The 25,298-nt window shown below is 40.5% G+C and overlaps 1 protein-coding gene across 1 annotated transcript in view; it reads right to left on the reverse strand.

Moving 5' to 3' along the window:
• Positions 1 to 25,298, reverse strand: part of ano2b (anoctamin 2b) — a 114,409-nt gene that overhangs the window by 54,566 nt on the left and 34,545 nt on the right. The window contains exons 5-15 of the mRNA XM_078165133.1: positions 22,416 to 22,514; positions 20,986 to 21,137; positions 20,218 to 20,272; positions 20,073 to 20,124; positions 16,547 to 16,602; positions 15,043 to 15,090; positions 14,110 to 14,174; positions 10,789 to 10,923; positions 9,826 to 9,986; positions 3,854 to 3,936; positions 3,242 to 3,334 (exon numbers count right to left, since the gene is read on the reverse strand). Coding sequence (XP_078021259.1) covers positions 3,242 to 3,334; positions 3,854 to 3,936; positions 9,826 to 9,986; positions 10,789 to 10,923; positions 14,110 to 14,174; positions 15,043 to 15,090; positions 16,547 to 16,602; positions 20,073 to 20,124; positions 20,218 to 20,272; positions 20,986 to 21,137; positions 22,416 to 22,514 — 999 coding nt within the window. The remainder of the gene's footprint in view (positions 1 to 3,241; positions 3,335 to 3,853; positions 3,937 to 9,825; positions 9,987 to 10,788; positions 10,924 to 14,109; positions 14,175 to 15,042; positions 15,091 to 16,546; positions 16,603 to 20,072; positions 20,125 to 20,217; positions 20,273 to 20,985; positions 21,138 to 22,415; positions 22,515 to 25,298) is intronic.

Genomic DNA, 25,298 nt, shown 5'->3' on the forward strand with positions numbered 1-25,298 from the left:
TAATTGAGAAGTTTCATTCCAAAAATGAGACATCCATCACTGAGGATACTGTCACTTCTCCAAACAAAAACTGGTGGTGTTACATGGTCCAGTATTAAACACCTACTTGCAAAACAGTGATCAGTCACTGGAAATATTGAATTTAGGAAGCAAAATATTTCCAAATATAGACATCCCAGCAGACTGCTTTGAATAAAAAACCTTCAATTATTATGGATGTCATTTCTACCTCATTAGTGGAAGAGAGAAGCTCACATAAGCTCTCACAGGACAGGAAATCTTTCGGTCAACTTCACTCAGGCAACAGACGCTGAAATAACAGTTCTGTCATGCTTTTAGTCCCACAAAGAGACTTGAAAGGATTACAAAGGCTCAGTTTGTTGCTGTGACTATCAGAAAGATTACAGATTAATGTGAAAAAAGTGCTCAGAAAGTTGCACAAACAAATACCTGAAGAGTTGAGACTGTAGAAGCCAGAGGATGGGACAGGAAGAGAAGAACAGATAGACAGCAGCCTGCAGGAGAGGAAAAGAGAGGAGAGGGACAGGGAGGTGAGGAAGGACAGGAAGGCAAGGAGGAGAAGGAAGGTGAAAGGAGGAGGGAGAGGAAGAGAAAGGTGAGGGACAGGAGGGGTTACCGGTATTCCTGCAGCCATGGCAGACAGTAGTTTTTGCCTCCATCTGTCCTTCCCTGTCACTGTCCCATCCTCCTGCTTCTCTGGCTGCAACACAGAGGGACAGGTTACACACACACACACACACACACACACACACAATAATAATAATTTAGTTTAGTACCATAATGTGTCTTAGTATTGAAAAATGTCTGATGCACACAAAGGATACCTGACGATTTATGCCACCATTGACTTTTCAAGCAATTTCACTGCACAGACAGATTTCTAATGTTGACCATGACAGTTCCACCTCAGTCAGTGCGCGTTGCTGTGATCTCAATCATTTGATGTAGGGGGTCATAAAACTCTTGTGTTAGACCTGTGTTAAGTCTGTCACTTTTTAGCAAAGTCAGTTTTCTCGTTTTGACATTCTGACATGTTTAATTAACATTATCAGATGTTTTTAGTCTTGGCTCATGCATGTACTAAAGTTAAATGATGTGAACACAGTCAACAACCAATGGCTGCACTCTCTCCAGCACCAAACAGGAAGCAGCAAACCAGGTCGACAGTAACCATGGAGGGGACTCTGGGGCATAAGAACGTGGACAAGTCTCAGTTCTCTTGGAAACTGGTGAGGCTGGAGACTGAACAATAGACTCATTTTCAGTTTGCCTCTCATTCCAGTAGTCTCCTCCCACTAAAAAAGAACACCTAACCAACGGAGGCTGGTAGCAAGTTACACAAATGTAAAGTTTGTACACAAATACAGTTTCTCTTTATTGGTTATACTAATGCAGAATTGACAAGAATACTGTCAACATGACGCCTTTTATCTTGTGTTTCTAGAGTTCTCTGTTTTGGCAGACATGGAGGGAATACTTAGGCCTTGTTTACAGATACTGATACAGATAAAAACAGATTTTTATTTATCCCGTATAAAAAAAAACAACGGGTTTACACAATCAGTTGTAAAAACGATATGTTTACACAAAAATGCAGAAGCAGCAGCTTTTCACTGCAATTAGCATGCCAGGCCAGTAGGTGACGATACGCCATATGTCGAACACCATAGAAGAACATTCTGTGCATGCACAGTGATTTGTTTTCCTCTTGGCGCTAGTGATAAAAACAATGATAAACTACATTTTAACCTTATGTAGCATAGTTAGGTGCTATGCACTTACTAATATTGGGCACAGCAGACGTCGTTGTTTGCCGATGTAGCAGTGATGTTGATGCAGCAGTTCATTTGTAAGCTCGTAAGTAGTCCCAGAAGTGCTAACAAAATGTAAACAACCCCGCATATATCCGCCATTGTTGTTGTGGTTCCCGGGCGCCTAATGGGCATGTGCGAACTGGTTTGCAATGTCATCGTTTTCCAAAATCTCCGTCTATCCTGTTTACACGTCTCCATAGACACGGATATTATCACTTTGGAAGCCATTTTTGAAAATCTCCATTTTCGTCGAGAAAAATGCCGGTTACGTGTAAATAATAAGATAAATACCCGTTTTCAGAAATATACCGAACCGTATAAACAGGCCCTTAATATGTCATATTTCTTACAGAAAGTTAAGCCTAATATTTTCCACCAGGAGCAGGATGGGCAATAATCTCAAAACGAATCTAGCTGTAGTCTTGCAAACAGTGACCCTGCAAGATCCTCAGTCTTTGCAAAATCTGATAGTTGGTGACTGAAAATGAAAACACATTGTCTTTTGACATTGGAGGCTGACCGACTTTAGTCCAAGTCTTTTCAAAGTCTTTACGTGTATGGTAGGCATTACACATTCCATGACTGTAAAAGAAAACTGAGGCAAAGACCAACCCAACACAAGGCCAGTCAAAAAAGAGAATTCTCAGTGATCATGGTATAACTGTATATAATCAACCATTTCAATTCCTTGTAGGGAAACTTTGTGGTGCTTTTCCTTTTCCTTGAATTCCAACCAGCAGATGGCGTATGTTGACACGCTCCCCATAAGTTGAAATAAAAAAACACCAGTGGGATCCTACAGGTTTCCAACTTTTCTCCCCAGATCAGGTTGTGAGATGGTGTTGTGGGCATTGTGTACCGTGTGAATTTATTAGCCCGTGGCAAGAAGCCATCTGTCACCCAAGCAAAGTCTATGTGGGCCAGCAGGACTCAATGTGATTGACCCAATTTACAGAGGGAATCTAGATCATTCCCAATCATTAGACTATCACACTAATGTCTACCACACGTTTTGGACACCAAACTATCAGGAACCATGCAGGAACCAACTGTTTCCAAATGTGAAGACTGAGCCAGGTGGAAGAGTTTCATAATCAAGTGAATACTGTTTTTATCTTTCCACAGAATGCAGTAAAGTATACTTACTGTAATCATGAGGCAAGGTGGGAATATCATGTGTATCTTTTTTAAAACCTGCTGTTATTCAAATAAATGTCAAAGTCTGTCATACATATTGTGAAAAAAAAAATGAGTTTACTGTATAATACCTCTCCATTGATGTTGTTGACAGTCAGGTCCAGCTACGAGAATGGATTTCATACATTGTTCATATTATATAAAGTAAACACTTGTGAGTTAAGTAAACAGGTTTTATGAGAAAGATGGAGGTTTCTAACATTCCCTACCTCATTCTTTTTCTTCTTCTTCTTCTTTTCATTTTTCTGCTTCCGCTGTCTTTTCTGAAGGAGGATGGTTTCGTACTTTGGCCTGGGATGTTCCTAGGGGAAAAATAGGAGAAAGAGACAAATATGTGAATATGATGTACAAGTCTGTGTGAGAAAAGCTCCTACCTGTGTGTGTGTATGTGTGTATCTGTGTGTGTTTTTTCTATGTGTGTGTATGTTGCATCTGTATATTTCAGTCTAGTCTCTGTGGAACATTCATATTGGACAATTCTGCAGCAGGTGACTTGTTTAATATGCCAATGCGGGAGGTAGATTGTACTTTAAGAGTTCTAGATGCGTCAAACATGACCAGTTACCTTAAACATACTGTAGATGTTGTGCACTGATGTTGTACAGTGGCAATGAATAATCTGGCAAAACCTTGTCACTGAAATTTCAGAAACAATGTCACAGAAAATAAGTAGTTGTGCTGAACTGTCCAGTGTTCTGTCTTGTGATACAGCTGATGTGTTTGTATGTTTATATGAACGAACACATTACTATTTGCGTGTATTCAGACCTATATCACTGTGTATCAGTGACTTTCTTTGCATGTGTATGTACTGCATATACCTCATCCTCCTCGATGCCTGTCAGATCCCAACTGAAGCTCAAACTGATCTGACGGCGCTTCCAGTGCTCCAGGAACAGCACCGCTACACAAACACACAAAAAGAGTCAAGTCATTTTGATGAACATTTTTATAATTAGCATCATCTCAAGATCTACTGACAGCTAGATGCAGTTTTTTTTTAGGATTTATGGTTTGGCAGCTGATCACTGATCTGACTGCTGATTAAAATGAAGACTGTCAGCACATGAACAGATAAGAGGGGAAATTTCACTTTCCTACTGCCTAATTTTACAAACATTATTTACTCATGGTCTTACAAATCCATACCATAAAGTTAGTAGAATGGCGTTCCATAATCTATCAAGGTCATAGTTTTATGAAAAAACATCTAGTTGAGTAGCTTTTTCTGGAGCTTCCAAACACATCTCACAATCACACTTCAGTTTCCAGTGTCAAAATGTATTTTCAGGCAAAAGTCATTGTTTTTGTTTTCACCAATTTTCATTGAAAGACCTTAAAAAGCTGTTTTCCCATTTCCTGCTGTAAGAGCACACTGTTAAGCCCAATTCACAGTAAACTAGATGCTCTCATGGCAGCTCACTTTCAGAAAGAAAAATGGGACAAACGTAAATTAAGCTGCTGATTACAGTATGCATCAGATAATTGAAGAAAACAATTAACTGACTACATAGCGTTTGTGCTGCATATAAAACTTTTAGATTGTCCAGATTCATTTTTAAATGTATTTTTGCTGTGTGTCGTTTAGCCTGTTGCTCTTAGCAAGATGTGGGCTGTGGTCGAATAATCTTTTTTGCTTAGGACGGTTCATAAATTAGTGAAATGGCCCAGAAGTACCCAAGTGGCAGCCATGACAAGAGCTGGTCAAATTCTCTAAGGAAAGGTGCTTCAGTGCTTTCTTTCTTATTGTCTGGAGCATTGGATACACTGGACCATCCTTTACAAAAAGGAAAGGAGATAATGCCGCCTCACAATTCTTTGTGGCAGCAACATTTAAAGTGATGCAGTGTTCGGCCGTTCACAAAAAACCAATCAACATGATAAACACAAGAGACGTAGACCATCATGTAAGTTACCATTGCTGATTAAACATTTTCCATATGCTTCTATGTTCCGAAGTCTCAACATTATGTTAAACCCATAGGAAAACTCTGAACGCTACACTACTGTAGTTAATGGTGTAGCATAATGTAATGGGCCTATTACAGTAGTTATCTACACTTAATTTACTTAAACATTAAATGGCTAGTAAAAGTTAGCCCTATTCCATTATTATTGGTCCCGTGCATTCTGCCCTCAGTATAACCTAAAATCAGACAGAACTGTCAAGTTGTTTTTCTCATCTTCAGTCTCCCACTGATTCCACTTGAAATGACTTCCACTGGGGAATGGGATTTGATTTCCCTAACCAATCACTGGATACCAATGTAAATGCCTGAATATATCATTTTGAGTTGAGTCAAAGACATGAAAACAAGTCAAATCAAACTACAACGTCGGGCGATATTGAGCAGACGTGTCAATTTACAACAGCCTCAATAGCAGAGTCTGTCTTGTCTGTAGTGGTTGCCATTGATGTTATTACTCCTCATTGGTTCTGGGAAAAAGCTTGACAACTCTTGACAATGGCGTTCGTCCAGCTCATCGCACTGATTGGCTGACTGTTAGTCCGCTCACGGTGCTCACTGGATTGATTGTTTTTCAACCCAGAAAAAGGTATAATGTCATAATGTCAGATGACTACCTCAACTTAGTGGAGTGGGCAGATTGAAAGATCTGGACACAAGTATCTTTCAGTAACATTCTGTTATCCATGGTGTTAACAGGAGTTAAAGAATCCTTTCACCAGCACTGACATGGACAGTGGTGAGGCAACATCAGGTCCTTGGCCATGGTTTGATGCCATGCGTGAGGCACTTGGAGAGAGGCCACCCATTCTGCCCCCCACCCTCAGTGCCTCATCCTTGGTGCCAAACCATGGCCAGACTGCTGCTGAAGCCTCATCCCCGAGTTGTGAAGAGCCTTCACAAATGTCCCTCCTGCCTGGCACAGATAACGATGAGTGGTCCATGCCCTCCACCTGCTCCGAGCAACCCACTAAAAAGGCAGAGGAGGGGCGGGAGCATGATGGCCTTCCTCAAAAAGCAGGCTAAAGAGGAGAAAGCACGGGATGTTGCTCTATGCGAGCAAAATGAATCACAACTAAGCTTTTTGCTGAACTTGGTTTTTTTTTTGTTTTTTTTAAGAAAACCTAGCCCACCTGTAAGTGCTGTCTCGAACTCACTGTGCTGCACAAGCACCTTCCTCCCACCTCTTACAAGATGGCCATTAGCAATAGATGTCAGGAGCATCTTTTAATGATTTTAGTTCTTCTTAGGCATCCCATGGTCTTTGCATCTCTCACACAAAGATCCACTGTAATAAATATGACAAATACTGTATGAAAGAAAAGGCAAGTTCTTGATTTATTAATGTGCAAACAAAAATTGAAGAAAAGTTCTTGAATTATTGACTAAAACCAAAATGTGCTGCTAGTCTGTCTTCCATGTTAATCCCCTTGCATAGGTGTTGATGGTGGTGGAACTAGATTCTCTTCCTCAGCTGGCTTGAATGTCCCCAGCAGTGATGCAGATGTTATTGAGCACTGCACATACTGCAACAACACTAGGAGGAAAGGTGTGATCCACCTTAAGAGTTTTGGAGAAGATCACTCGCCACCATGCCTTCATCATGCCAAAGGCCCTCTGTATAATTGATTAGGCTCTGGCATGGGGAGCGTTGAAGCGCACCTCCACTCTTCCCCGTACTGGTATGAGGTAATGAGGTTGGCTGGTGCAGTCAGACATTGGTATCCTGTAACAAACACTGGAATATTTCTTAGCACCTTGGTGTTGTAGACTGAATCACAGCAACCAACAAATATGTCCAGAAATTTGCCAGGGCTGTCACAGAATGCCTGAAACTGAAAAGAGTGAGAAAAGAGTTTCCTGTTCAGGTAACCTTGTGTCTGTGGACCAATGGGAGCCTTGATGCAGATGAGGCAATTATCAATGACTACCACACAGTGGCTGATGGCTGGGCTGTTGTCAAGGTGAAGGGAGCCATGGCCAACCTTAGCACTCTGTGCCATTGTGGGGAAGTGAACTACTTTGTCTAGGAGAGACAGGTCTGGGTCACACATCTGATATACAGTTTCAGACAAAGACCTGAGAGACAAAGGTGTAAAACAATCCGCATGCCAGCCAGTAGATCCAGCCATGGGTCTGCTCACTCCTGAGAAGGGCTACCGGTCTCTCAATAGATGGCCTAGACAGACGGTAGTCAAAGCGCATGCATTTCAATCGATTTAAGTAGATCTGTGGGACATGGGTGTTGGGGATAGTATATATTTTGCTCCTCTCCTGTACAAGACAAAGCAAGGTGTAAATACAATGAAGTGTAAATGCATGTGTAAAGTGGACTATGTAAGCTTGTCATTGGCCAATTATTTTATATGGTAACGAGCTTCCTGAGCTACATGAAACTAGTCTTGCATAGCCAGACCTATCTCCAGACTTGGTTTTTGCACTGTCCGTGAAACAACAACAACCTCTGAGCAACGGGTGGGTGATATATCGAATATACTCTATGTGTCACGGCTTGTTCCAAGGGTGATGAAAAAAAAAAGACTTTATCACAAACACTGAGTATAAATTGACTATCACCATTTTTTTAATCCACCGGCATGAGACTCGCTCCGGTGTTTCAACTCTCTCTCTCTTTCTCTCTCTCTCTCTCTCTCTCTCTCTCTCTGAACTTATCACTGCCAAGGAGGTTGAAAAGAGGAGACATGCTTTTTATATGAAAATGTTCTATTGTATATCGGCAGCCATTCATTCGAGTGTATCCAAAAAGTTCCATCAGGCCAAGTGCACCTAAAGAGGCTAACAAGAGTGCACCCAAGGAGCACCTGAGCACAAACCGTCCCTTTATTTCTAGTGCTGTCTGCTCACTTGTGATTGGTTTAAAAAAATACAAACAACCCAGTGTACTTTTATTTACACTTGTAAGGAATTATGATGGGTTCAGCCAAATCTTTCATTAGTGCTAGCACAACACGAGAAAGGTCTGGCTATGCAAGACTACAGGCATAAGGATAACCATAAAAAAACATGACAAACTGGCAAGTAAAAAAAAAGCTGGGCTGGTATAGGCAGAGCAGGTTCTAATGAGAGGGATCGGGAAGCAGTTAGGTGATTAGATGATGCAGGTGAGGATGTTGGTGGGAAATGCCAGGATGTGGCTAAAGAGGGATAAAAGGATCAAAAAGTGACACCAGTATGCTGTGTGCTTTTAAACCTACTGATAGATTATTCTACATAGGAACACATTAGACATGCAGAAGAAACTCCAGTTAGTCTTTATGTTCAGAATAAGCATGCTCTGTGATCTATGTTCAAAATTCCTATCAGCATCCTCTTACCATTTGTGAAAGCAATGCCAGGAGTCTCTTCAGTAATACCCTCCTCCTTTGAATGTCTCTTCACTGTCTTCAGGTGAGCCACACGGCAGCAGCAAGCTCCATATCTCCGATCTTGCTCTATATCTCTGATACACTTCTGCTGCCCTTTTATAGGCCACTAATTTTAAATAGGCCTATCGGGATATACTGCTCAGCTGGCTGAATGGGTTACTGGCCATTCATTGAGTGGAGTAGTCTTGGACCCTTTGTTATCTGATAGTAATCTTGCATACATTTTATGAGTATTTTTCATACAATCATTCTAATTGGGATTCATGCCCATAAATATAAGTGGACAGGAAGGTGAGAGTGAGCAACCATTCTCAGTGTGACAAGTATTTCACTTTCTGTGATGGGAAGCTTGCGGTTCACCAGGTTGTCCATGTTTACATAGGCGGCATGAAATAACACAGTGAGAACACATAGGGTGGAGTATTTATAGCCCCTTTTACACTTCCTGTTTAAGGCCAGGATTATGTACTGTTAATCCACCGTACTGTTGTTAATACAATTGCGGAATGGTGGTACAGAGTTGTCTCGCCTTCAAGCTGGCAGCAGAGGCAGTAAAGACACCAAATTGACTTCTGTGTAAAAGGGACAGCTGGCAGGAAAGGAACATGGATAGGACAGGTGTGACATTTTGACGTGTTTTGATGTGTTATGTGTGCGATCCACAAAAAGTATTCCATAGCAGTTAGCAGCTAACTCAAAGAGGAAGAACAGCGGCTGAAAATGTCTACAAATTGGTAAAACAATGAGGTCCTGGAAGCTTCTTACCCTCCAAGTAGAGGACGAGATCAACTGACATATAACAGGAACAGTAAATGATTGTTATTGCCATTGTTATTGTTCATTAAGTGCTGCAGAGGCATACGCAGTATGTCACACTAGAGGCTGACCGTTGTGTTACATGTCATGTCCATCACTGCTCTTTTGCTTCCGGGACACCAACATGCTGTTTAAAATCACCCATTGTTTGATTCTGTGTAAAAATGCGAAGGCGGTGTAAAGTAGGGACTTCTCAGTGCCCCTTTAGTGAAATCTCTATGTAAAAAAGGCATATGATGGGCTTTTAGTAGATTATCTTTGGGACACTGTTGTTTCACCATGGCATATCCATGTCAATAACATCCGCCGTCACGTAATTTTGTAGCCTAGTGCAGCTGGACTCACTTAGCAACGCAGTTGTCTTTTACTTGGTCCTTACAAACTGTCTATTACATCTTTCCTTGACCTCATGATGTTTTCCATCAAGGTCAAGAAAAAGTGTTCGGGAAAAGGCATAGAATGTTTTTCTGACTGATCGACCACAGCCCACATATTAAGGTGAAGGAGGTCATAAGATGAGACAACATCAAAGAGCAACTCCACATTCAGCCCAATTGCTCACACACACACACACACACACACACACACACACACACACACACACACACACACGAACAACCTCACCCCACAGAGACATGAAGATGGCGAAGAAGACGGTGGCGGGGTTGTCAAAGAGGTGTGAAGCCCTGGCGGTACCACAGGCGGTGCTGAGCTGCCAGAAGTCACAGGCTCCATCACACAGAGGACACATGGTGAAATTGAGACGCTCGTCACACATCTCCAGACTGAAGGGGGAAGAAATCAAAAGTGAATTCACAGAGCACCTAGGTCCAATGATGTTTCACAATTAAAGCTGATACGATATATCTAAGCCTCTTGCACCTAAAATAGTATCAAATGAACTAAAGTTCTGTGTTCCTGTCTGTGGATTCAGCCCCAGTAAAAGGACCCGGAGTAACATTGAACTATTAGAAATGAATGGAACTTTTAACACATAACTACAATACAAACCTCTCTGCTTTGACCTGATTCATACTCTGTGTAGGCTGAATTATGAACCTTATGCTTCATGACACACTCTCACACACACACACACACACACACACACACACACTCACACACACACACACACACACACACACACACTGCCAGCAGTGCCTTCTGTGTTCCTCCCACACAACCCTGTCTTAAGCCAGATACTGCAGGTATCTGGGCAATCCCTGTCTGCTGTGTGTGTGTGTGTGTGTGTGTGTGTGTAAGGGCACGTGTGCATACATTTAAATTGAGGTAGGAAGAGATCCAGATTTTCTGCATCCTTCTAATGTTGGTATATTATCTGACATCATGTTGTTTTTATCTTTTAACATCTTCAAAGTTAAAATCAGGGGAAATGTTCTCCTCACAGTCTCACAGCCATTTGAAGCATCTTCACAGACTAGTGTTAGTAGTGTCAGCCAAGCAAAACTGAGTAGCAAAAAATGTAGTCTCAAATGGATTTTGTCCTATTTTGCACCTTCACTGAATATACAAGTTGTGTTTTACAGTAGTTTTCTTCCTCAAATGAAGCTGTGGTGCACTTTATGGTACCTGGGTATGTTAGTATCCACTGTCGCCACCCCGTAGCCAAACACAATGATTCCCACTATGGAGGCTGGTATCAGCAGCTGAGTGTAAACACCGAGCCATGCAAAGTACAGACCGATCTTCTCCCCAAAATACTTCCTGTGGGGTCAGAGGTCAGGGATTAGGGGGTGAAAGTGACAGAGCAGGTCATGGTCATGGCAGATCAGTCTATGTAGACTTAAGCAGCATGCAACACAGGTGTGAGATTCCTCGTAGTGTGTTTGATCCTGAAATAGAGTAAAAGCATGCCAATGTTTTATTTAGGGCTTCTGTTGTTTACGTTGAGCTTTTCACGAGGCACCTCCTTTCAGATTTGTGTACAAACTCTGCCTGCTATACTAGGACTGACAGACCTAAGCCCCAGGCATGGATTTAGGAACAGTCTTACCTGTAGTGCTATTTCTCAGTCTCTACGTTTTGGTGTGAGTTGCCGAGTGTTGGAGATATCGGCCGTAAAGATGTCTGCCTTCTCTCCAGTATAATAGAACTAGATGGCACTCAGCTTGTGGTGCTCAAAGTTCTGAGTAGTTTCATGCTGTAACTATTTTCTGTCTACCGAACTACACCCACCAACCGTGTTCCAGTCTTCCAGCAATCACTCTCTTAACAGATGAGTTGTGTTTTTCATGCATTTTCATAAATTAACATTGATCATTTACTGATGGGCCATGCAGCCAACAACACTTTTATCTGGAGGAAAGATAGATCTGGTGATAGATACTGTAGCTACAGCCACAGCACAACTTTACTCTATTGTGTTGGCAAATGTCCATCAGATAAGTAATCACAATAAGCTGTCACCATCAACCACTACATACTCTCACTCAGCATCTCAGGCAAACAAACAGCGACTGCACAGCCAGTGTGTTGCAAATGTGCAGGCTCAAGATTTTTCTTCAGACATCTCACTGCCAGCTAATGGTAAGTAATGCACTTACTAAAATGAGTAAAAAAAAAAAGACATACAGAGAAAAAAATAGTAAAAGGTAAAGGAAAAAGCAAAGCAGAGTACAGACAGAGAGAAATAAAAGAGAGAAAACTGAAGAAAAACATTGCTGAGGGAACAGGCGTCCTTTTCAGACTGCCTATCCTTTTGAAAAAGGTGCACTGGTTACAGGTGAAACGGTAAATTATCAATTAACTTTTTGTTTTAAGAGTCATCGATGCATGTTGTGATTTTCATACAAGTAGTTTTGTTTGAATGATATCAAAAAATTCATCTCTGCATCCAGAGTCAGATTAGAAAATAGGTTGGGGTAAACAGAAGTAAAACTAACGCCTCGTGGTTGTATGCCGTTGTGAGCCAGTCAAGGTGCAGCTACATTTTACATCCATGTCTGTCCAGACTCATATGGAGTAATGACAGTGGCCAATGCTTCCAATATGGATGTTGCTAAACAGAAGCTACATATCCTTAAAACATGGATGCTTCACACACATCTTCCCCCCAGCAGCACAGAAGATCTATACAATCAGCAGAGTTTTAAGGTGGACACCCAAGATTAGTGTCACAATTCAGTATCTAACCAAATGTCTCCCCTTCTGAGATATAAAGCAAAATAATGGCAAGAGAAGTGTTTTTGCAGAACATTATGATGTCCCAATGACGCTGACCTTTGACCTTTTGCACTAAAAGGCTGTCACTTCATAATTTTATCCAATTAGACATTTGTTTGAAATGTTGTCATAATTAGTGTATTAATACTTGAGCTATTGCAAAAAACAGGTTTTCTAACGTCACAGTGACCTTGACCTTTGACCACCAAAAACGAATTGGTACATCCTTAAGTCCAAGTGGACATTTGTGCCAAATTTGAGGGACTGAGATATCACATTCACGAGAATGAGACGGATGCAAGATCATAGTGACCTTGACCTTTGACCACTAAAATCTAATGGTTCATCATTGAGTCCAAGTGGACATTTGTGCCAAATTTGAGGGAATTTCCTCAAAGCGTTCTTGAGATATCACATGTGATGTGTGGAACTTTTCAAATGATAATCAGTAAGTATGTGATTGTAAGTCAGCCCTTGAACCTGTCAAAAACTGAGAAATTACACTTTGTAAGCGTTCAGAAATTATTTGTATTTGTAGAAAAAATTGTCAAATCAAAATTTTTATACAACCTGTCACCATGATTCTAATTTCTGATAGATGATTTAGCCTTACTGGATTAGTATATACAGTAAAGCTGTCCCTGAAATCCCATACTAAAATGCTACTTGGTGCACTAAAACAGTATGCAAGATTTTTTTTATCATGTCCAAAACCTTAGTATGAAATCAACAGCATGTGAATTCCATGCTTTTTCCAGTGAAATATTATGCAAACACTAGACACTACGCCAGCATACATATCACACAAAGCAAAGCAGCCAAGGCAGCTCTGTTTGTCAATAAGTCATAAATACCTTTAGAGGTGAATAACGTTAGTTGTGAGTCTACTGCCTGATGTGCAATTTGGGAAACACTATATAAAATGCTGAGATAAGTACACCACTACAGATGGATGACATATTACATAATGTAATTATTAAGCTTTGTTATGGGTACAACATGGATTGGGCTTTTCGTTTTGCCATAGATTTGTGGCAATCAGTCATTCACTCCACCCCTGTGATTCAGAGAGAAATATCCAAGATACTATTTGGATGGTGGCCGTGAAACTTGGTACACACATAAACATTATACCTTCTAAACATCAGCTTATTAGCATCATGATATTAGCATTTAGCTAATTTAAGCATTATCTGGCAACAAAGATGCCTGGAAGATGCACAACAAGTTTCCCTGTGGTTTGTGTTTTCTAATACAATGGGCATGCAGTGCATAGTGAGCGATTTCGGACACAGGCTATATGAACATTGAAAGTTTTTGGAAAGATGGAATCCCCAGAGAGGGAATTCCATTGAGTTGAGCTAGAAAGGAAGTCCTTCACGGCTAGCATGAAGAAGAGGTATGATTATTGTGATTAAGAACTCTCTCAATGTACAAATGAGCATGTACATATACTTGGGGTGTTCATAGTTGTGCTGTGATGCAGAGTTGAATGTAATGTCAAACAATTTGTAGATTTCAAAGGTCAAATCCTACCAAATAACAAAAGTCTGTTAGTGATCTACAACAACCATGATGCACTGCAACATCTGTACAGCTGTGGCAATGTGTCTTTGCCTAATCAAATTCAAGAAGTCTATCACACTTATCTTATCAAACACATTTAAGCTACAAATAATGAGTCACTGGTGTGCTTTTCCACATTTAGGAGCTGTGTGGTCTCATTACCTGACGAGATCAATGGGCTGGTACTTGTAAAAGGCTGAGTATCTGGCCCACTCTTCATGCAGAGTCTGACAAACAGACAGGAAAGAGTCAGTGTGGGTGGATGTTGTCATGTTGTATGTTTACTAGTTTACTAGCTAATCAACAAACAATCCTCAGAGGCAAAGCTGATCTGGAGGCAGAAATAATGTGATAGGCTGAGCTAAACCTCAGTGGATAAAGTCAAAGAACTGTTTAAGAAACATTATGCCAAAGCCAAGAATAAAAGAGTAAAGGAAGAGGAAGATGATATGATGAAGCCTGACACTCTTGATGCTGAAGGGATATCACAATAAATGATCTGGTTTAAATGTCCAAAACATGAATGTCATGATGATTACTGAATGGAAAAAGAAGAAGCTGCTATTTATACTTTTTATTCAGATTTAGATTGAGGTTGTTTTTTGCTAACATACACTCCAAAAATAGTTTGCTTTGCTCCGTCCTTTGAAATTCAAGTCGTCAATGAAGTTTTTTTCTTGCCTTTAGCGCAGCTCTGCCTCTGAGAAATGTTTACTGAACTTAAACTCCAATCTGTGACAGTGTTACACAGATGGGATGGAGGAACAATCTCAAAAAAGAAAACAGGAGAAAAGATAGAAGATGACGATCGCGTTCATGAAACTATGAGCAGCAGTTTCAAAGGTCTTGTGCAGTACACTTTTAGATGACATTTTGTCTAATAGCACACTAAATGGCCCCAGCACTGTATCACATTAGCAAGGTCACTTTCTCAAGAACTAGAGCAGGGGTAGTCTTTTTGTAGTTTTTCATTAGACAGACGAATGGAGAGGAGGAGGAAGAGAAGCAGAGGGAAGAAAGGAGAACAGAGGAAGAGAAGCAGAGGGAAGAAAGGAGAACAGAGGAAGAGAGTGAGAACGAGAGGAGTCGGCGTACCTGTCTGTCATTCCTCTCCTCAAGGTGTCCGATGACCTTATAGTCACCCTGAGGAACGAGAAGAGAGTGTGAAAAACATGAGTGCACACAGGCATAATAAACAGAGAGATCTAGAACAGAGAGTGTTGTACTCAATTACTCACTGAAACATTTAGAAATACACACATTAACACAGTCACACACATATATACTATAATCATAATAATAATAATAATAAGAATATTTTTTTAGCATGTTAACTATAACCCTTGTATGCTGAGTTAACTTCTAGGACTGATTTCCTGCCTGCAATGGTTGAAGTTTATTGAAAAGGAAAATCAGCCTTTAGAGACTAAAGTGTGACTTCAATATTCTTGAACCTGGACCCATTTTCATGTTTTTGTGTCTCAGTGAAAAATGGAGATAACATTTTTTTTAAATTGGTCCAGCACTCAGTGAGACAAACAGACTGCAATGTATCCTCTTGGGCCAATTATGCCCTGTCAATTTACATCCACTCAAAGAGCTTGTTGTTGGCAAAATCTCTATTCCCAAACCGACCGGACTCCATTTAAATAGAGAGTAATTTTAGTGTGTATAGTGCCAGAGTATTTTCACATGTAACTGGGTGAATTAAGGGTTTATTTCAACCAAACCAGAGTTGGTGATTGTCGGAAGAGTGGGAAGACAAACCAAGATGGCTTTCCAGTTTGATTTTGTTTCTGTCGACTCTGAATGAATTGTGTTACACAATAATAAAATCAGTCTCTTATCTAAATGGAATCTGGTGGGTTTGGAGATGGCAATTTCTGGTTAGACAAAAAGGATCTCTCTCTCTTTACCAAAAATGTCTATCTCTGTAGGTCCCTTTCTATAATGTTTTCAGACACTTAAAATGAAAAGCTGAGCCTGTCGGTGGCAAAAACAAGCGTTCTTTGTGAACGTAAACTGATGGTGCATAAATGCCCCTAGTGATTACACTGAAGCCTGTTTTGCTCCAGGCCTCTCACTCAATACTGGGCCAGTTTCAAAAACTGTTGTTCCCATAAGTCACGTAGACACAAACACATGGGAAAATAGGGTCCAGGCTGAAAAAAAAAGCTACCCTTTAAGATTTGCTACGAACAGGAAATACATTGCAAAAGTGTATCTCTAACTTTTCCTATTTTGTGTATCGCATCATAACATGTTCGTGAAGTTGAGAGCACAGATTGCAGAGACATGTTCCTTATTTGTGCTTCCAATGTTCTTGTAAATTGCTTCAACATTTGTGTCAGCTGCTGAAAATCTGAACTTGATCTTTCCTTGGATTCTTATTTTTGGCCATACAGCTAAACAAACTCTACAATACCTGCTAGCTGAAAAAAAAAATATAATGTAACCAGTTTGACAAAAATGAGATGCAATAACGCTTTCACTTTTATTTCTTTATCCATAAAGTTTCCATTCTCTGCAAATTGAATGCTGTGGTGAAATAAATTGAAACCAATGGCCATCTACTGGGAATTCAAGGCTTCACACTTACGTCATGAAGAGGGAAGGCAGCGTCATACACGCCTTTAGCTATCAATGTGCTGATGCCTGGAAAGGAGAGAGACACAGAGACAACCCCAAGGGAGTATTTAAACATCACTTTAAGGTGCTTTTCTCCTTCAGCCTTGTCATCCGAATCATCATTGAATTCTTAATACCCCTTTCATGCAAATCACGTTCTGTATCCACTGGAGAGAAGTCACGGTCGAAAACAACTCTTGTCTTCAGTAGTGGCTTGGGCTGAAGATTGAGTTTTAAACCATAAATCAAAGCAGATGGTGAAGTAATAGTGTCATTAAGGAGAGGGTTTACACCAAATGTGCTCCAAGATGTGGCATGAAATAAAGTGGTAGCCATTATAAAAGAGCACCTCCTGTTATTTATCTCACATCTAGTACTGCTCTCAGCTCACATTCCAAAAGCAAGTTCTCCTGAATTCACACCAACCACAAAGACTAAAATTCAGCTGCTGTGTGTTAAAAAGTGGCCTTTGCACCCCAGCTGTGTCTGATGTGGCATCAGGCCACACCCTGCAGCCTGCATCATTTTAACTCTGCTCTTCAGTGTCAGGCAGACTGGCATTAGGGTTACGTAGGTACCCGCTTTTAGTCTTTGGAAAATTTCATGTGGGAAGTGATGGCCTGACCTGTGAATGTCAGGACCGACACTGACATCAGATGACCTGGCACTCGCTACTGGCTCTTTCATCAAAGTCATTAATCAATTAATTATCACTGCCTCAAAGGGGGGACTGGGAACTACACAGTGATTAGCTGTGCTATTAATGAAACTCACGACCAACACACACACTTACACACACATTCAAATGCATGAATGCACACTCAACCAGCTAGATACAACCACAACTCCCAGAGGCCCCTGTTTCAATCTCTGCCTGACCCAGGAAGTGTGACCCACTTGTAGAGGAGATGGAAGAGGGTAACGGACACATGAAGAGTGGGCTCTGTGTGTGTGATAAAAATTATACACCCAAAAATGAAGAGCAAAGAGAAGATAGAGGTTAAAGAGATGCAACTCGCATTTCTCTCCCCATCCTCCCCTGCAGCACCATCAGTACCCTCTGGCTAAGACCTTCTGCTGTGATGGAAACGCCAACCAGACATATGGTGGACACTGGAAATGAAAGGAGTGTCAGCTCGATGCTATATGGGACTGATGGGTCTCATACATGCATAAACAGCTGCTATTTGCATGTCATAAAAATCTACATACATATAAATGAAACACCTGCATTAGCATGAATGCAGACTTTGCTGAAAGTCTTGAGATCTAGAGTCATAAACAACTGACACCACTGCTGAAGTTAATCATCCCAGTGGACGTCTGCAGTTTAAAGTGTTAATAAGTGAAGCCACTTTCTAGGAACAGCCCCATTTGAACAAAGTGTTGCTGCAGTACAAAGCCCAGACAGAACAAATTAGGGTTAAACAGATGTTGTCCAATTACGCAATCGTTGCTCTCCTTGTTTGGGTCACCAGCTGCACTTCACTTCACTTCACCTCCCCAATGACCTCCCGGTGGACATATCACTATCACCTCCCAGCTCACCTGTAGTCTATCAAAGTCCAGACATGTTTGAGAGTCACAACACCACCTTGAGCTGACAGCTGACTTCCCCCTGCAGTGTCTCAGCCAAACATGTTACACAAGTCGTCCACTGCACCTGGTTTTACTTTCTTATCTCACCCCTAAAAAGGGACAATACACCTTTTACTCAAGCTGCTGCTTATTCTCTGTGATTTCACTTATTATCATACCTGGTGCTGGGATTTTAATTCACCAGGCTACTGATTAGTTTTACAGCACAAACCCCCAGTTTCAGGTAGGACTGGGCAATGTATCAATATATATATTGATATTGTTATCTGAGACCAAAGCCAAGGTATGACAAGTAACATGACGTCAAGGACACACTACGCTATTGGAAACGGCTCTCATGCACATTCACAACATCTAATGTTTGCAGGTAAGGCACAACTTGCAGATAACAGTGAAAAACAGCTTTCATCGTATCTACCTTGGTGCTTATTTGAGCACAGCTGACAGAGAGGGGAGGTCTAATTATCATGGGTAATCGGTTTAAACTTTACAGAAAATAAAGAAACACATTGTATTAAATGCTACTTTTAGTAGTAGCAACCAAGGGGTGTTCAAAACATAGCAAAACAAAAGACAAATGTGGACAAAATAGGCAATTAACTGTAGTTTCAAAGGCCCAACCACACAGGCTGATTTCAGTCTTCAGTAACATGTTTGAATTCATTTGATGCAGGAAAAAAAACACCTAAAATCACAGGTATCATTTGTACAGGCTGTTGAGCATTTATCTAAAGTAGCTGGGCAAAATACTTCCGTAACACACTGTTAACAATCATAGAGGAACAAATAAGTTACTCACTGACACTCAGATTTACTAACGGGCATATTATGGACCCGTTACGCATAAGTAATACATAGCGCAATCACAAACGCACACAGACAAGCAAACACTCAAAATGTGAAATATTAATAGGCTACGTCTATATTTGCCCAGAGGAGATTTGTTGAGCATTAATGATCTAATTTAAGGTGATACAAGTGATATTAGGATCTTATTTTAATCCTTTTTTTGCCATACACAATTGATGCCTATGGACTAGATATCATTTTAGATTTTGGATACCGTAACATTGTAAGTGTAGTCTTTTCTTGGTTTTAAAGGCTGCATTACAGTAAAAATATGTAATATTCTGCACTTACCAGACTGTTCTTTTATTTGTCTTTACCCACTTAGTCATTATATCCACATTACTTACGGTTATTCATGAAAAATCTCATTGTGTAAATATTATTTAAGGCACCAAAAGTCAACCCTAAAATATAGCAAAAAAAACTATATTGAGGCATTTCATCAAAAATATCTTGGTATTTGATTTTTTCCATATCATCCAGTCCTGTTTTTGAAAGAGTACAACCTCATAATGACTGGCATTTTCAAAAGAATGTATGTATCACAGATCGGTATCACAACACATCCACTACAAAGGTTCATAAAGCATTTCTATAAAGGCAAACCAGGTTTCGCTCTAGTATTGTGATTCATGAACTCTTCATTGGACCTCTGCTCTTATAGTGAGGAATCTCCAAAATTTGATATTGCTGTTTTTAATCAATTACAGGCCAGCATACTTCAAGAGGATGAGATGGGTGGGCAGAGGAAGTTTCACATTGTGTTGCTGCAATTCCTGGCGCTTGCCAACATAGGTGGATAGACTCATCAATTATTTAGTGCACCATTTTTGACTAGGACCAACATAACGGAAAAATCATTTACATTTGGCAGATGCTTATGCCTGCAGCAAGTATATTACATCCAGAATTGAATCCACCTTCTTCCATTCATCTAATCACTGACCAAGCCAAAGTGTACCAATCAATGTGAAGAATGCATGGTGCTAGAAAAGACTGCATATATTTATCAGATACACACAAACACATGAACTGTTTGGTATCCTCACCTATGGTTTGACAGGTCCGTACACACACCGTCCGTCTCAGGATCTCATATACCTAAGACAGATGCAAGAATACCAGACTGGAGATACAAGCTAATCGTGGACAAACATTAAGGTGAATCATATTTAAATCTGAATGAATACTTACTATTCGGCCCCTTGTGGCGTTGTCAAAGAATGTGTCTTTAGATGTGATGTTGTACCTGAAAGAAACAGACAATGAATACAAATCTGTAGGTGTGCATTTTCTGTGTGTACATCTTTACATCCTTCTATCTATATAGTGTATAGCATGCAAACATACACAGCTTTTTTTTAATGAAATTTTTAGGTTAACTGGGATCCTATCAGTCAACTCAACCCATTAATTGATCAGAAGAAGACCAAAAACTAAAACGTCTGCCAAGTAGATGACTGTGTCTGATGAAATACTGTATACTATACTATCAGAGCTTCTTAAATTTAAAGTATACTCTCTAAAACTCTAGGCTAACACTGTGCATTAATTTAAACCATGATTTAAAATAGAAAAAGAACACAAAAGAACAAATTTTAGCCAAATATCATAAATAATCTCATTGTGTCAAGAGTTGTTACAGAATCTTATTTTCTTCAATAGCACGGGCTACCCACCATCCCTCAGTAAGTCATAGGAATCAAGGTTAGCATGGCCACTTACACTAAGGTTTTAGAACTTCATAGTGTATTTCAAAGTGTTGGCACAGACTACAGGAGCAAGTATGGGACCAAGAGAATCTACCAAAAACGTGTATTCCTTTATAGTGAGCCTTTGTAACTTTATAGTCTTGTTTTAAAATCAGCTGACTTCTGTTTATCTCTGGTTTCTAATATTAAAGGAGGGCGTGGTACGGTGTGTGTGTGTGTGTGTGTGTGTGTGTGTGTGTCTCTCTCTCACAGGTGAAGTTTGTCTCTGGAGAAGCAGTGTGTGAGAAATTTGGTGCGATCATGGTCCTGGTGTGGTACTTTAGGCTGGAAAGGTTGGTTCATTTTCCTCCACATTGTAGTCATACTGGACCCAAAGCCACTTTCCTCTTTAAGTTCATAACTCTGATGAAACACATAACACAAAAAGAGTCAGCCAGTTACGCTTGTTGGACACTTGGGGAATAAGTGTCTTCCAGTCCTGAAGATGACAACATTAACACTGGTTGGTAAAAATGAAATATCAGTGTCTCTGTACGATTGTTGATTAAATTTGGTGAGACAGACTAACACAGAAACACAATGGGTCCTTTTCACTGATGGCAATTCATGCTTCCTTACATCCTCTCACCTCTCCTGTGCCAGAAATTATTCCCCCTCCACATCATGGAGGATCTTTCAATCCCTTAAATGCACCTACGCGGCAGTCTTTTATCAAGTGGCATTATGTATAAATGCCCCACCTCCACATGTGGCACAGTAACTGATGTCACTTAAAGGCCAAGACACATCAAACAGACTTCAAGGAACAGGTGATGATGACAGCCCCCTGCTGTGTCGTCTGTGTCTCCTCCTGTGTCTCAGCCAAAAAGTTGCACATAAACACACCGCAAAGACTACAGGCAACAGCCAACCAGCAGGTACGATCTGCGTCTGCCTGAGAGCAAATAAGTCTTCACACCAGCAGATGGAAGTCGTCTGTAATCGCCATTCAAAAAGGCAAAGCAGACAACCATCTTGACACTAGATAGCCAGTTATCACATTCACAACATAATCTAGTATTGAAAGAACAGAGGATATTTACCGTGCACCAGTGAACAATAACGCAAACCATCACGAACCATTTTTCTAAAGAGCTCAATGGCTAAAGAACAATAATCTTACTTTACCTAACAAGTTTGTTTCAGTCTCACTCCCTCTCCACTTTAGCTGTTTGTTTACTTTCCTCACTTCTTTTCTTCTCGTGCACTGAGCTAAACTGCCAATCAGTGATTTCATTCACTGACAGGCTCTGTCATCTCTGTTGCCAATTCAACATAGTGAATTGGCAACAAAAAAGCCAATCTGCACCAACGAGGGGCAACAGCATTACACAGCACACCAACTAGGGCAACAGATGCTTACCGACAGCCCAACACTGACCGATAGCCGACTGTCAACTTGGTGTGTCAGGACCTAAAGACTGATGCTATGGAACCAAGGATTTCTCATTTGGCAGCTTCAGCTCCTCTATCCTGACGTCAATTCCTTGCGTCTCTCTATTATATCCTCACTGGCAGGAGGTAAGACACGAGGAAGAGACACGAGTGAGGGAAGCAAGTAGACATGGTAGCATAATGAAAAGGACCCCCTGTCTGTGTCCACTGACTGCTGAGAAAATCAAAACAGATCTGAGGTCTCACCGTCTTAGTGGGAACTTTAATCTTGAGAAACTCAGCCTCTCGACACAGTACTGGCCAGGGCGCATGGAGACGAGTGAAGCTGGGACCGTGGGTCTTTAACTGAAAAACAAACAAGACTTCATGTTAAGATATGATATGATGTTAATGAATTATATGGAGTCTGGAATCTTCAGGAACAGAAAAATAAGCATGTCTTCCTAGTTATTTGGTCAGATTCAGTGGATACAAGTTCAGTTCATCTTTCAGTTTATTTCACTCATGTTAATGCACAACAATCAGATACACAGCAACACAACTCTATTACCTTTTTCTTTACATAATTTCCAGTTCATCCTCCATCATTACACACTCTTTCAATATAAACTCAATCTATAGACAGTGAAACTATTTCATCCTCTTTTCAACTAGCAAAAACCATAAACTTAGCTTTGTTCATATTTAAAGATAACTTATTATTAATCAATACACCATTTAAATTTGACCATTTCATTTCTAATGCTTCCTGATAAAACTTTGAAACATCTCCTGAGCAAAAAAAAACAATTGTTTCATCTGCAAACAACACAGCCTGCAACTTAACATTTCACGTATGTCATTGAAATACAAAATAAAAAGTTTAGGCCCCGGAATCAAGCCTTGTGGGACTCCACAATCAATCTTCAATAATTCAGATGTATCACCAGCAAACTATTCATATTGTTGTCTGTTATCTAAATAGCTGCTTAACCAGTATACTCCTCTCACCCCATATGTATGTCATTTAAAATTTAAGATGGTATGATCCATAGTGTCAAATGCTTTCCTCAGATCAATAAATACCGCAATTGTGTATTTCTTCCTTTCTATCGCTGTTGTAATTTCCTGTTATTTTCATTAATGTTAAAGCTGTAGATTGATTTGTCCGAAAGCTGTACAGACTCTCACTCAACAAATGATTTTTTTAAATGAATGCAATATGTATGTCCGCAGGCCACATCTGACCAACAATAGGGGCCATATGGTGGCCTGCCAACCATATTGTAATTCACAAAAAATAAATACATTTATAACTTGATTCACACTGGGGAGGATCCCTTATTACTTATATATTTATATTATTAATGTTTGATTATTAACTTACCCCTGGCCTCCTGTCATTATGCAAAAGTGGCCCCTAGGCAACGCAAGTTGAGTATCCCTGGTCTAGATGCTTGAGAGCTGCAAATGGGTCATATTGTTTCTTTAAATTGATCCCAACAAGACACAAGGCACTCAGTCATCCAAAGTCTTCTTTTTTTATACGGTAAACTTTTATGTTTTGGGAAATATATAACCAGATTGCTTGGCTGAAGCTACCTGCTGGCTTACCAGGCCATCTGTCAGTACTGTTTTGCAATCCAATATAGTTGACAGACCTCAGTGTGTGCTGCACTTGCCTCTCAACTGCTTTTGCCTCCAGACCTTTAAAACTGGCCTCTGGAGCTGCAACATTTCAGATTACACAATATTCCACACTCTATGTAAGACTTCACATCTGAACCAGTCACAACCAATCCCTGCCTTCAACCTGACCCACTGAAACACTTTGGCTGATCAGTTTGGCCAGCAGCATTACTGGTATCTATAAAAGATGGATGTAGGCTCTGTTCCTTAAGCAAAGCCTGGAGCTGTTTTCCTCGCCGGTTTGTTGTTGCAGCCTGTTCCTGACACATTGCATGCTTTTCATGCTCCTATCATCATCCCCACCTAACACATATAATGTATTTACTGTATGTCAAATAAAATCCTGACTCATCTAGCGTGTTCTGCAAATGAATCATGGTCCAGTGCCCACACTGTAATTATTATTTAGCATTAAGATGCATTAGGAAATTTTGATAATTAGCAGCTCCAAATAGCATCAAAGGGTAGGTGATTGAATTATGAACATTAATGCATTAACAAACCCACTTCTGCCTCTCTGCAGTTGACTAAGGAGAACAGAAATAAATAAACAAAGCGCTAATTGTGAGCAGCAGTGAAAACAGTTCCTCCAAAATCATAATGGAGCTGGTGGTGGTGTGAGCGAGAGTGTTACCAGAAATGAAAGCGAGCCAGCAGAGGACGACAGCCAGGTAACCTTACCCTCCTCAGACCCCCATCAGCTTCTGCGAGAGGGGGGGGCAGGGGTGAAAAGAGAAAGGTGGCATGGCAAATGATGGAAACCTGAAACGATTCCCTTTCTCCTCTCTCGACTCCTACTCTCCTGAGATCTTTCACTCCCCCTCACAACCCCCCCTCCTCACATATATTACTGTACCTTCTGCTACCCGCTAGACACAGTTTCACTGACTGATTGACTGACTGGCTGACTCACTGACTGTCACTCTTCCTCCTCTTATATTTCATTATCTTCTCCCTCACTCACATCCACACTGTCCTTTGTCCAACTTGGGGACACAGAGGAGCAAAAAGCCACCTGACCTGTTCATACATATGGATATCCATGAGACATGTTTGCAGCTAACCTAAATGTTTGTTTTAACATTTTTAACTTGGACTAAAAGTCTACAGTGTAGAACTTTAAAATCAACTGAAGAAGCTCAATGATGCATGAAGGTGGTAACCTGATAACGACACTGAACTGCTATGGTTTCACCTCCTTTATTTAGTCTGATATTGCGTTCATGTCAGCTGTTGTTTTTGTCCTAACTAATTAGTGTTAGCACAGAACCAGCAAGAGTGAGTTATTTGTCTCAAGGATGTCGTTTCAAGTCAACAGGGAAGATTCTTGCATTACCTAGCATCACCCCAGACATTTTGATGAAGATGTGAGCAGTGATTGGAGTTGAGCAACATATTTATTACATTAGAGATACATGAAGTTATTTAAAGACAAACTAAATGTATGTTTCAACTCAAGGA

This window comes from Epinephelus lanceolatus, chromosome 23, assembly GCF_041903045.1.
Source record: "Epinephelus lanceolatus isolate andai-2023 chromosome 23, ASM4190304v1, whole genome shotgun sequence".
NCBI classification, from domain to species: domain Eukaryota; kingdom Metazoa; phylum Chordata; class Actinopteri; order Perciformes; family Serranidae; genus Epinephelus; species Epinephelus lanceolatus.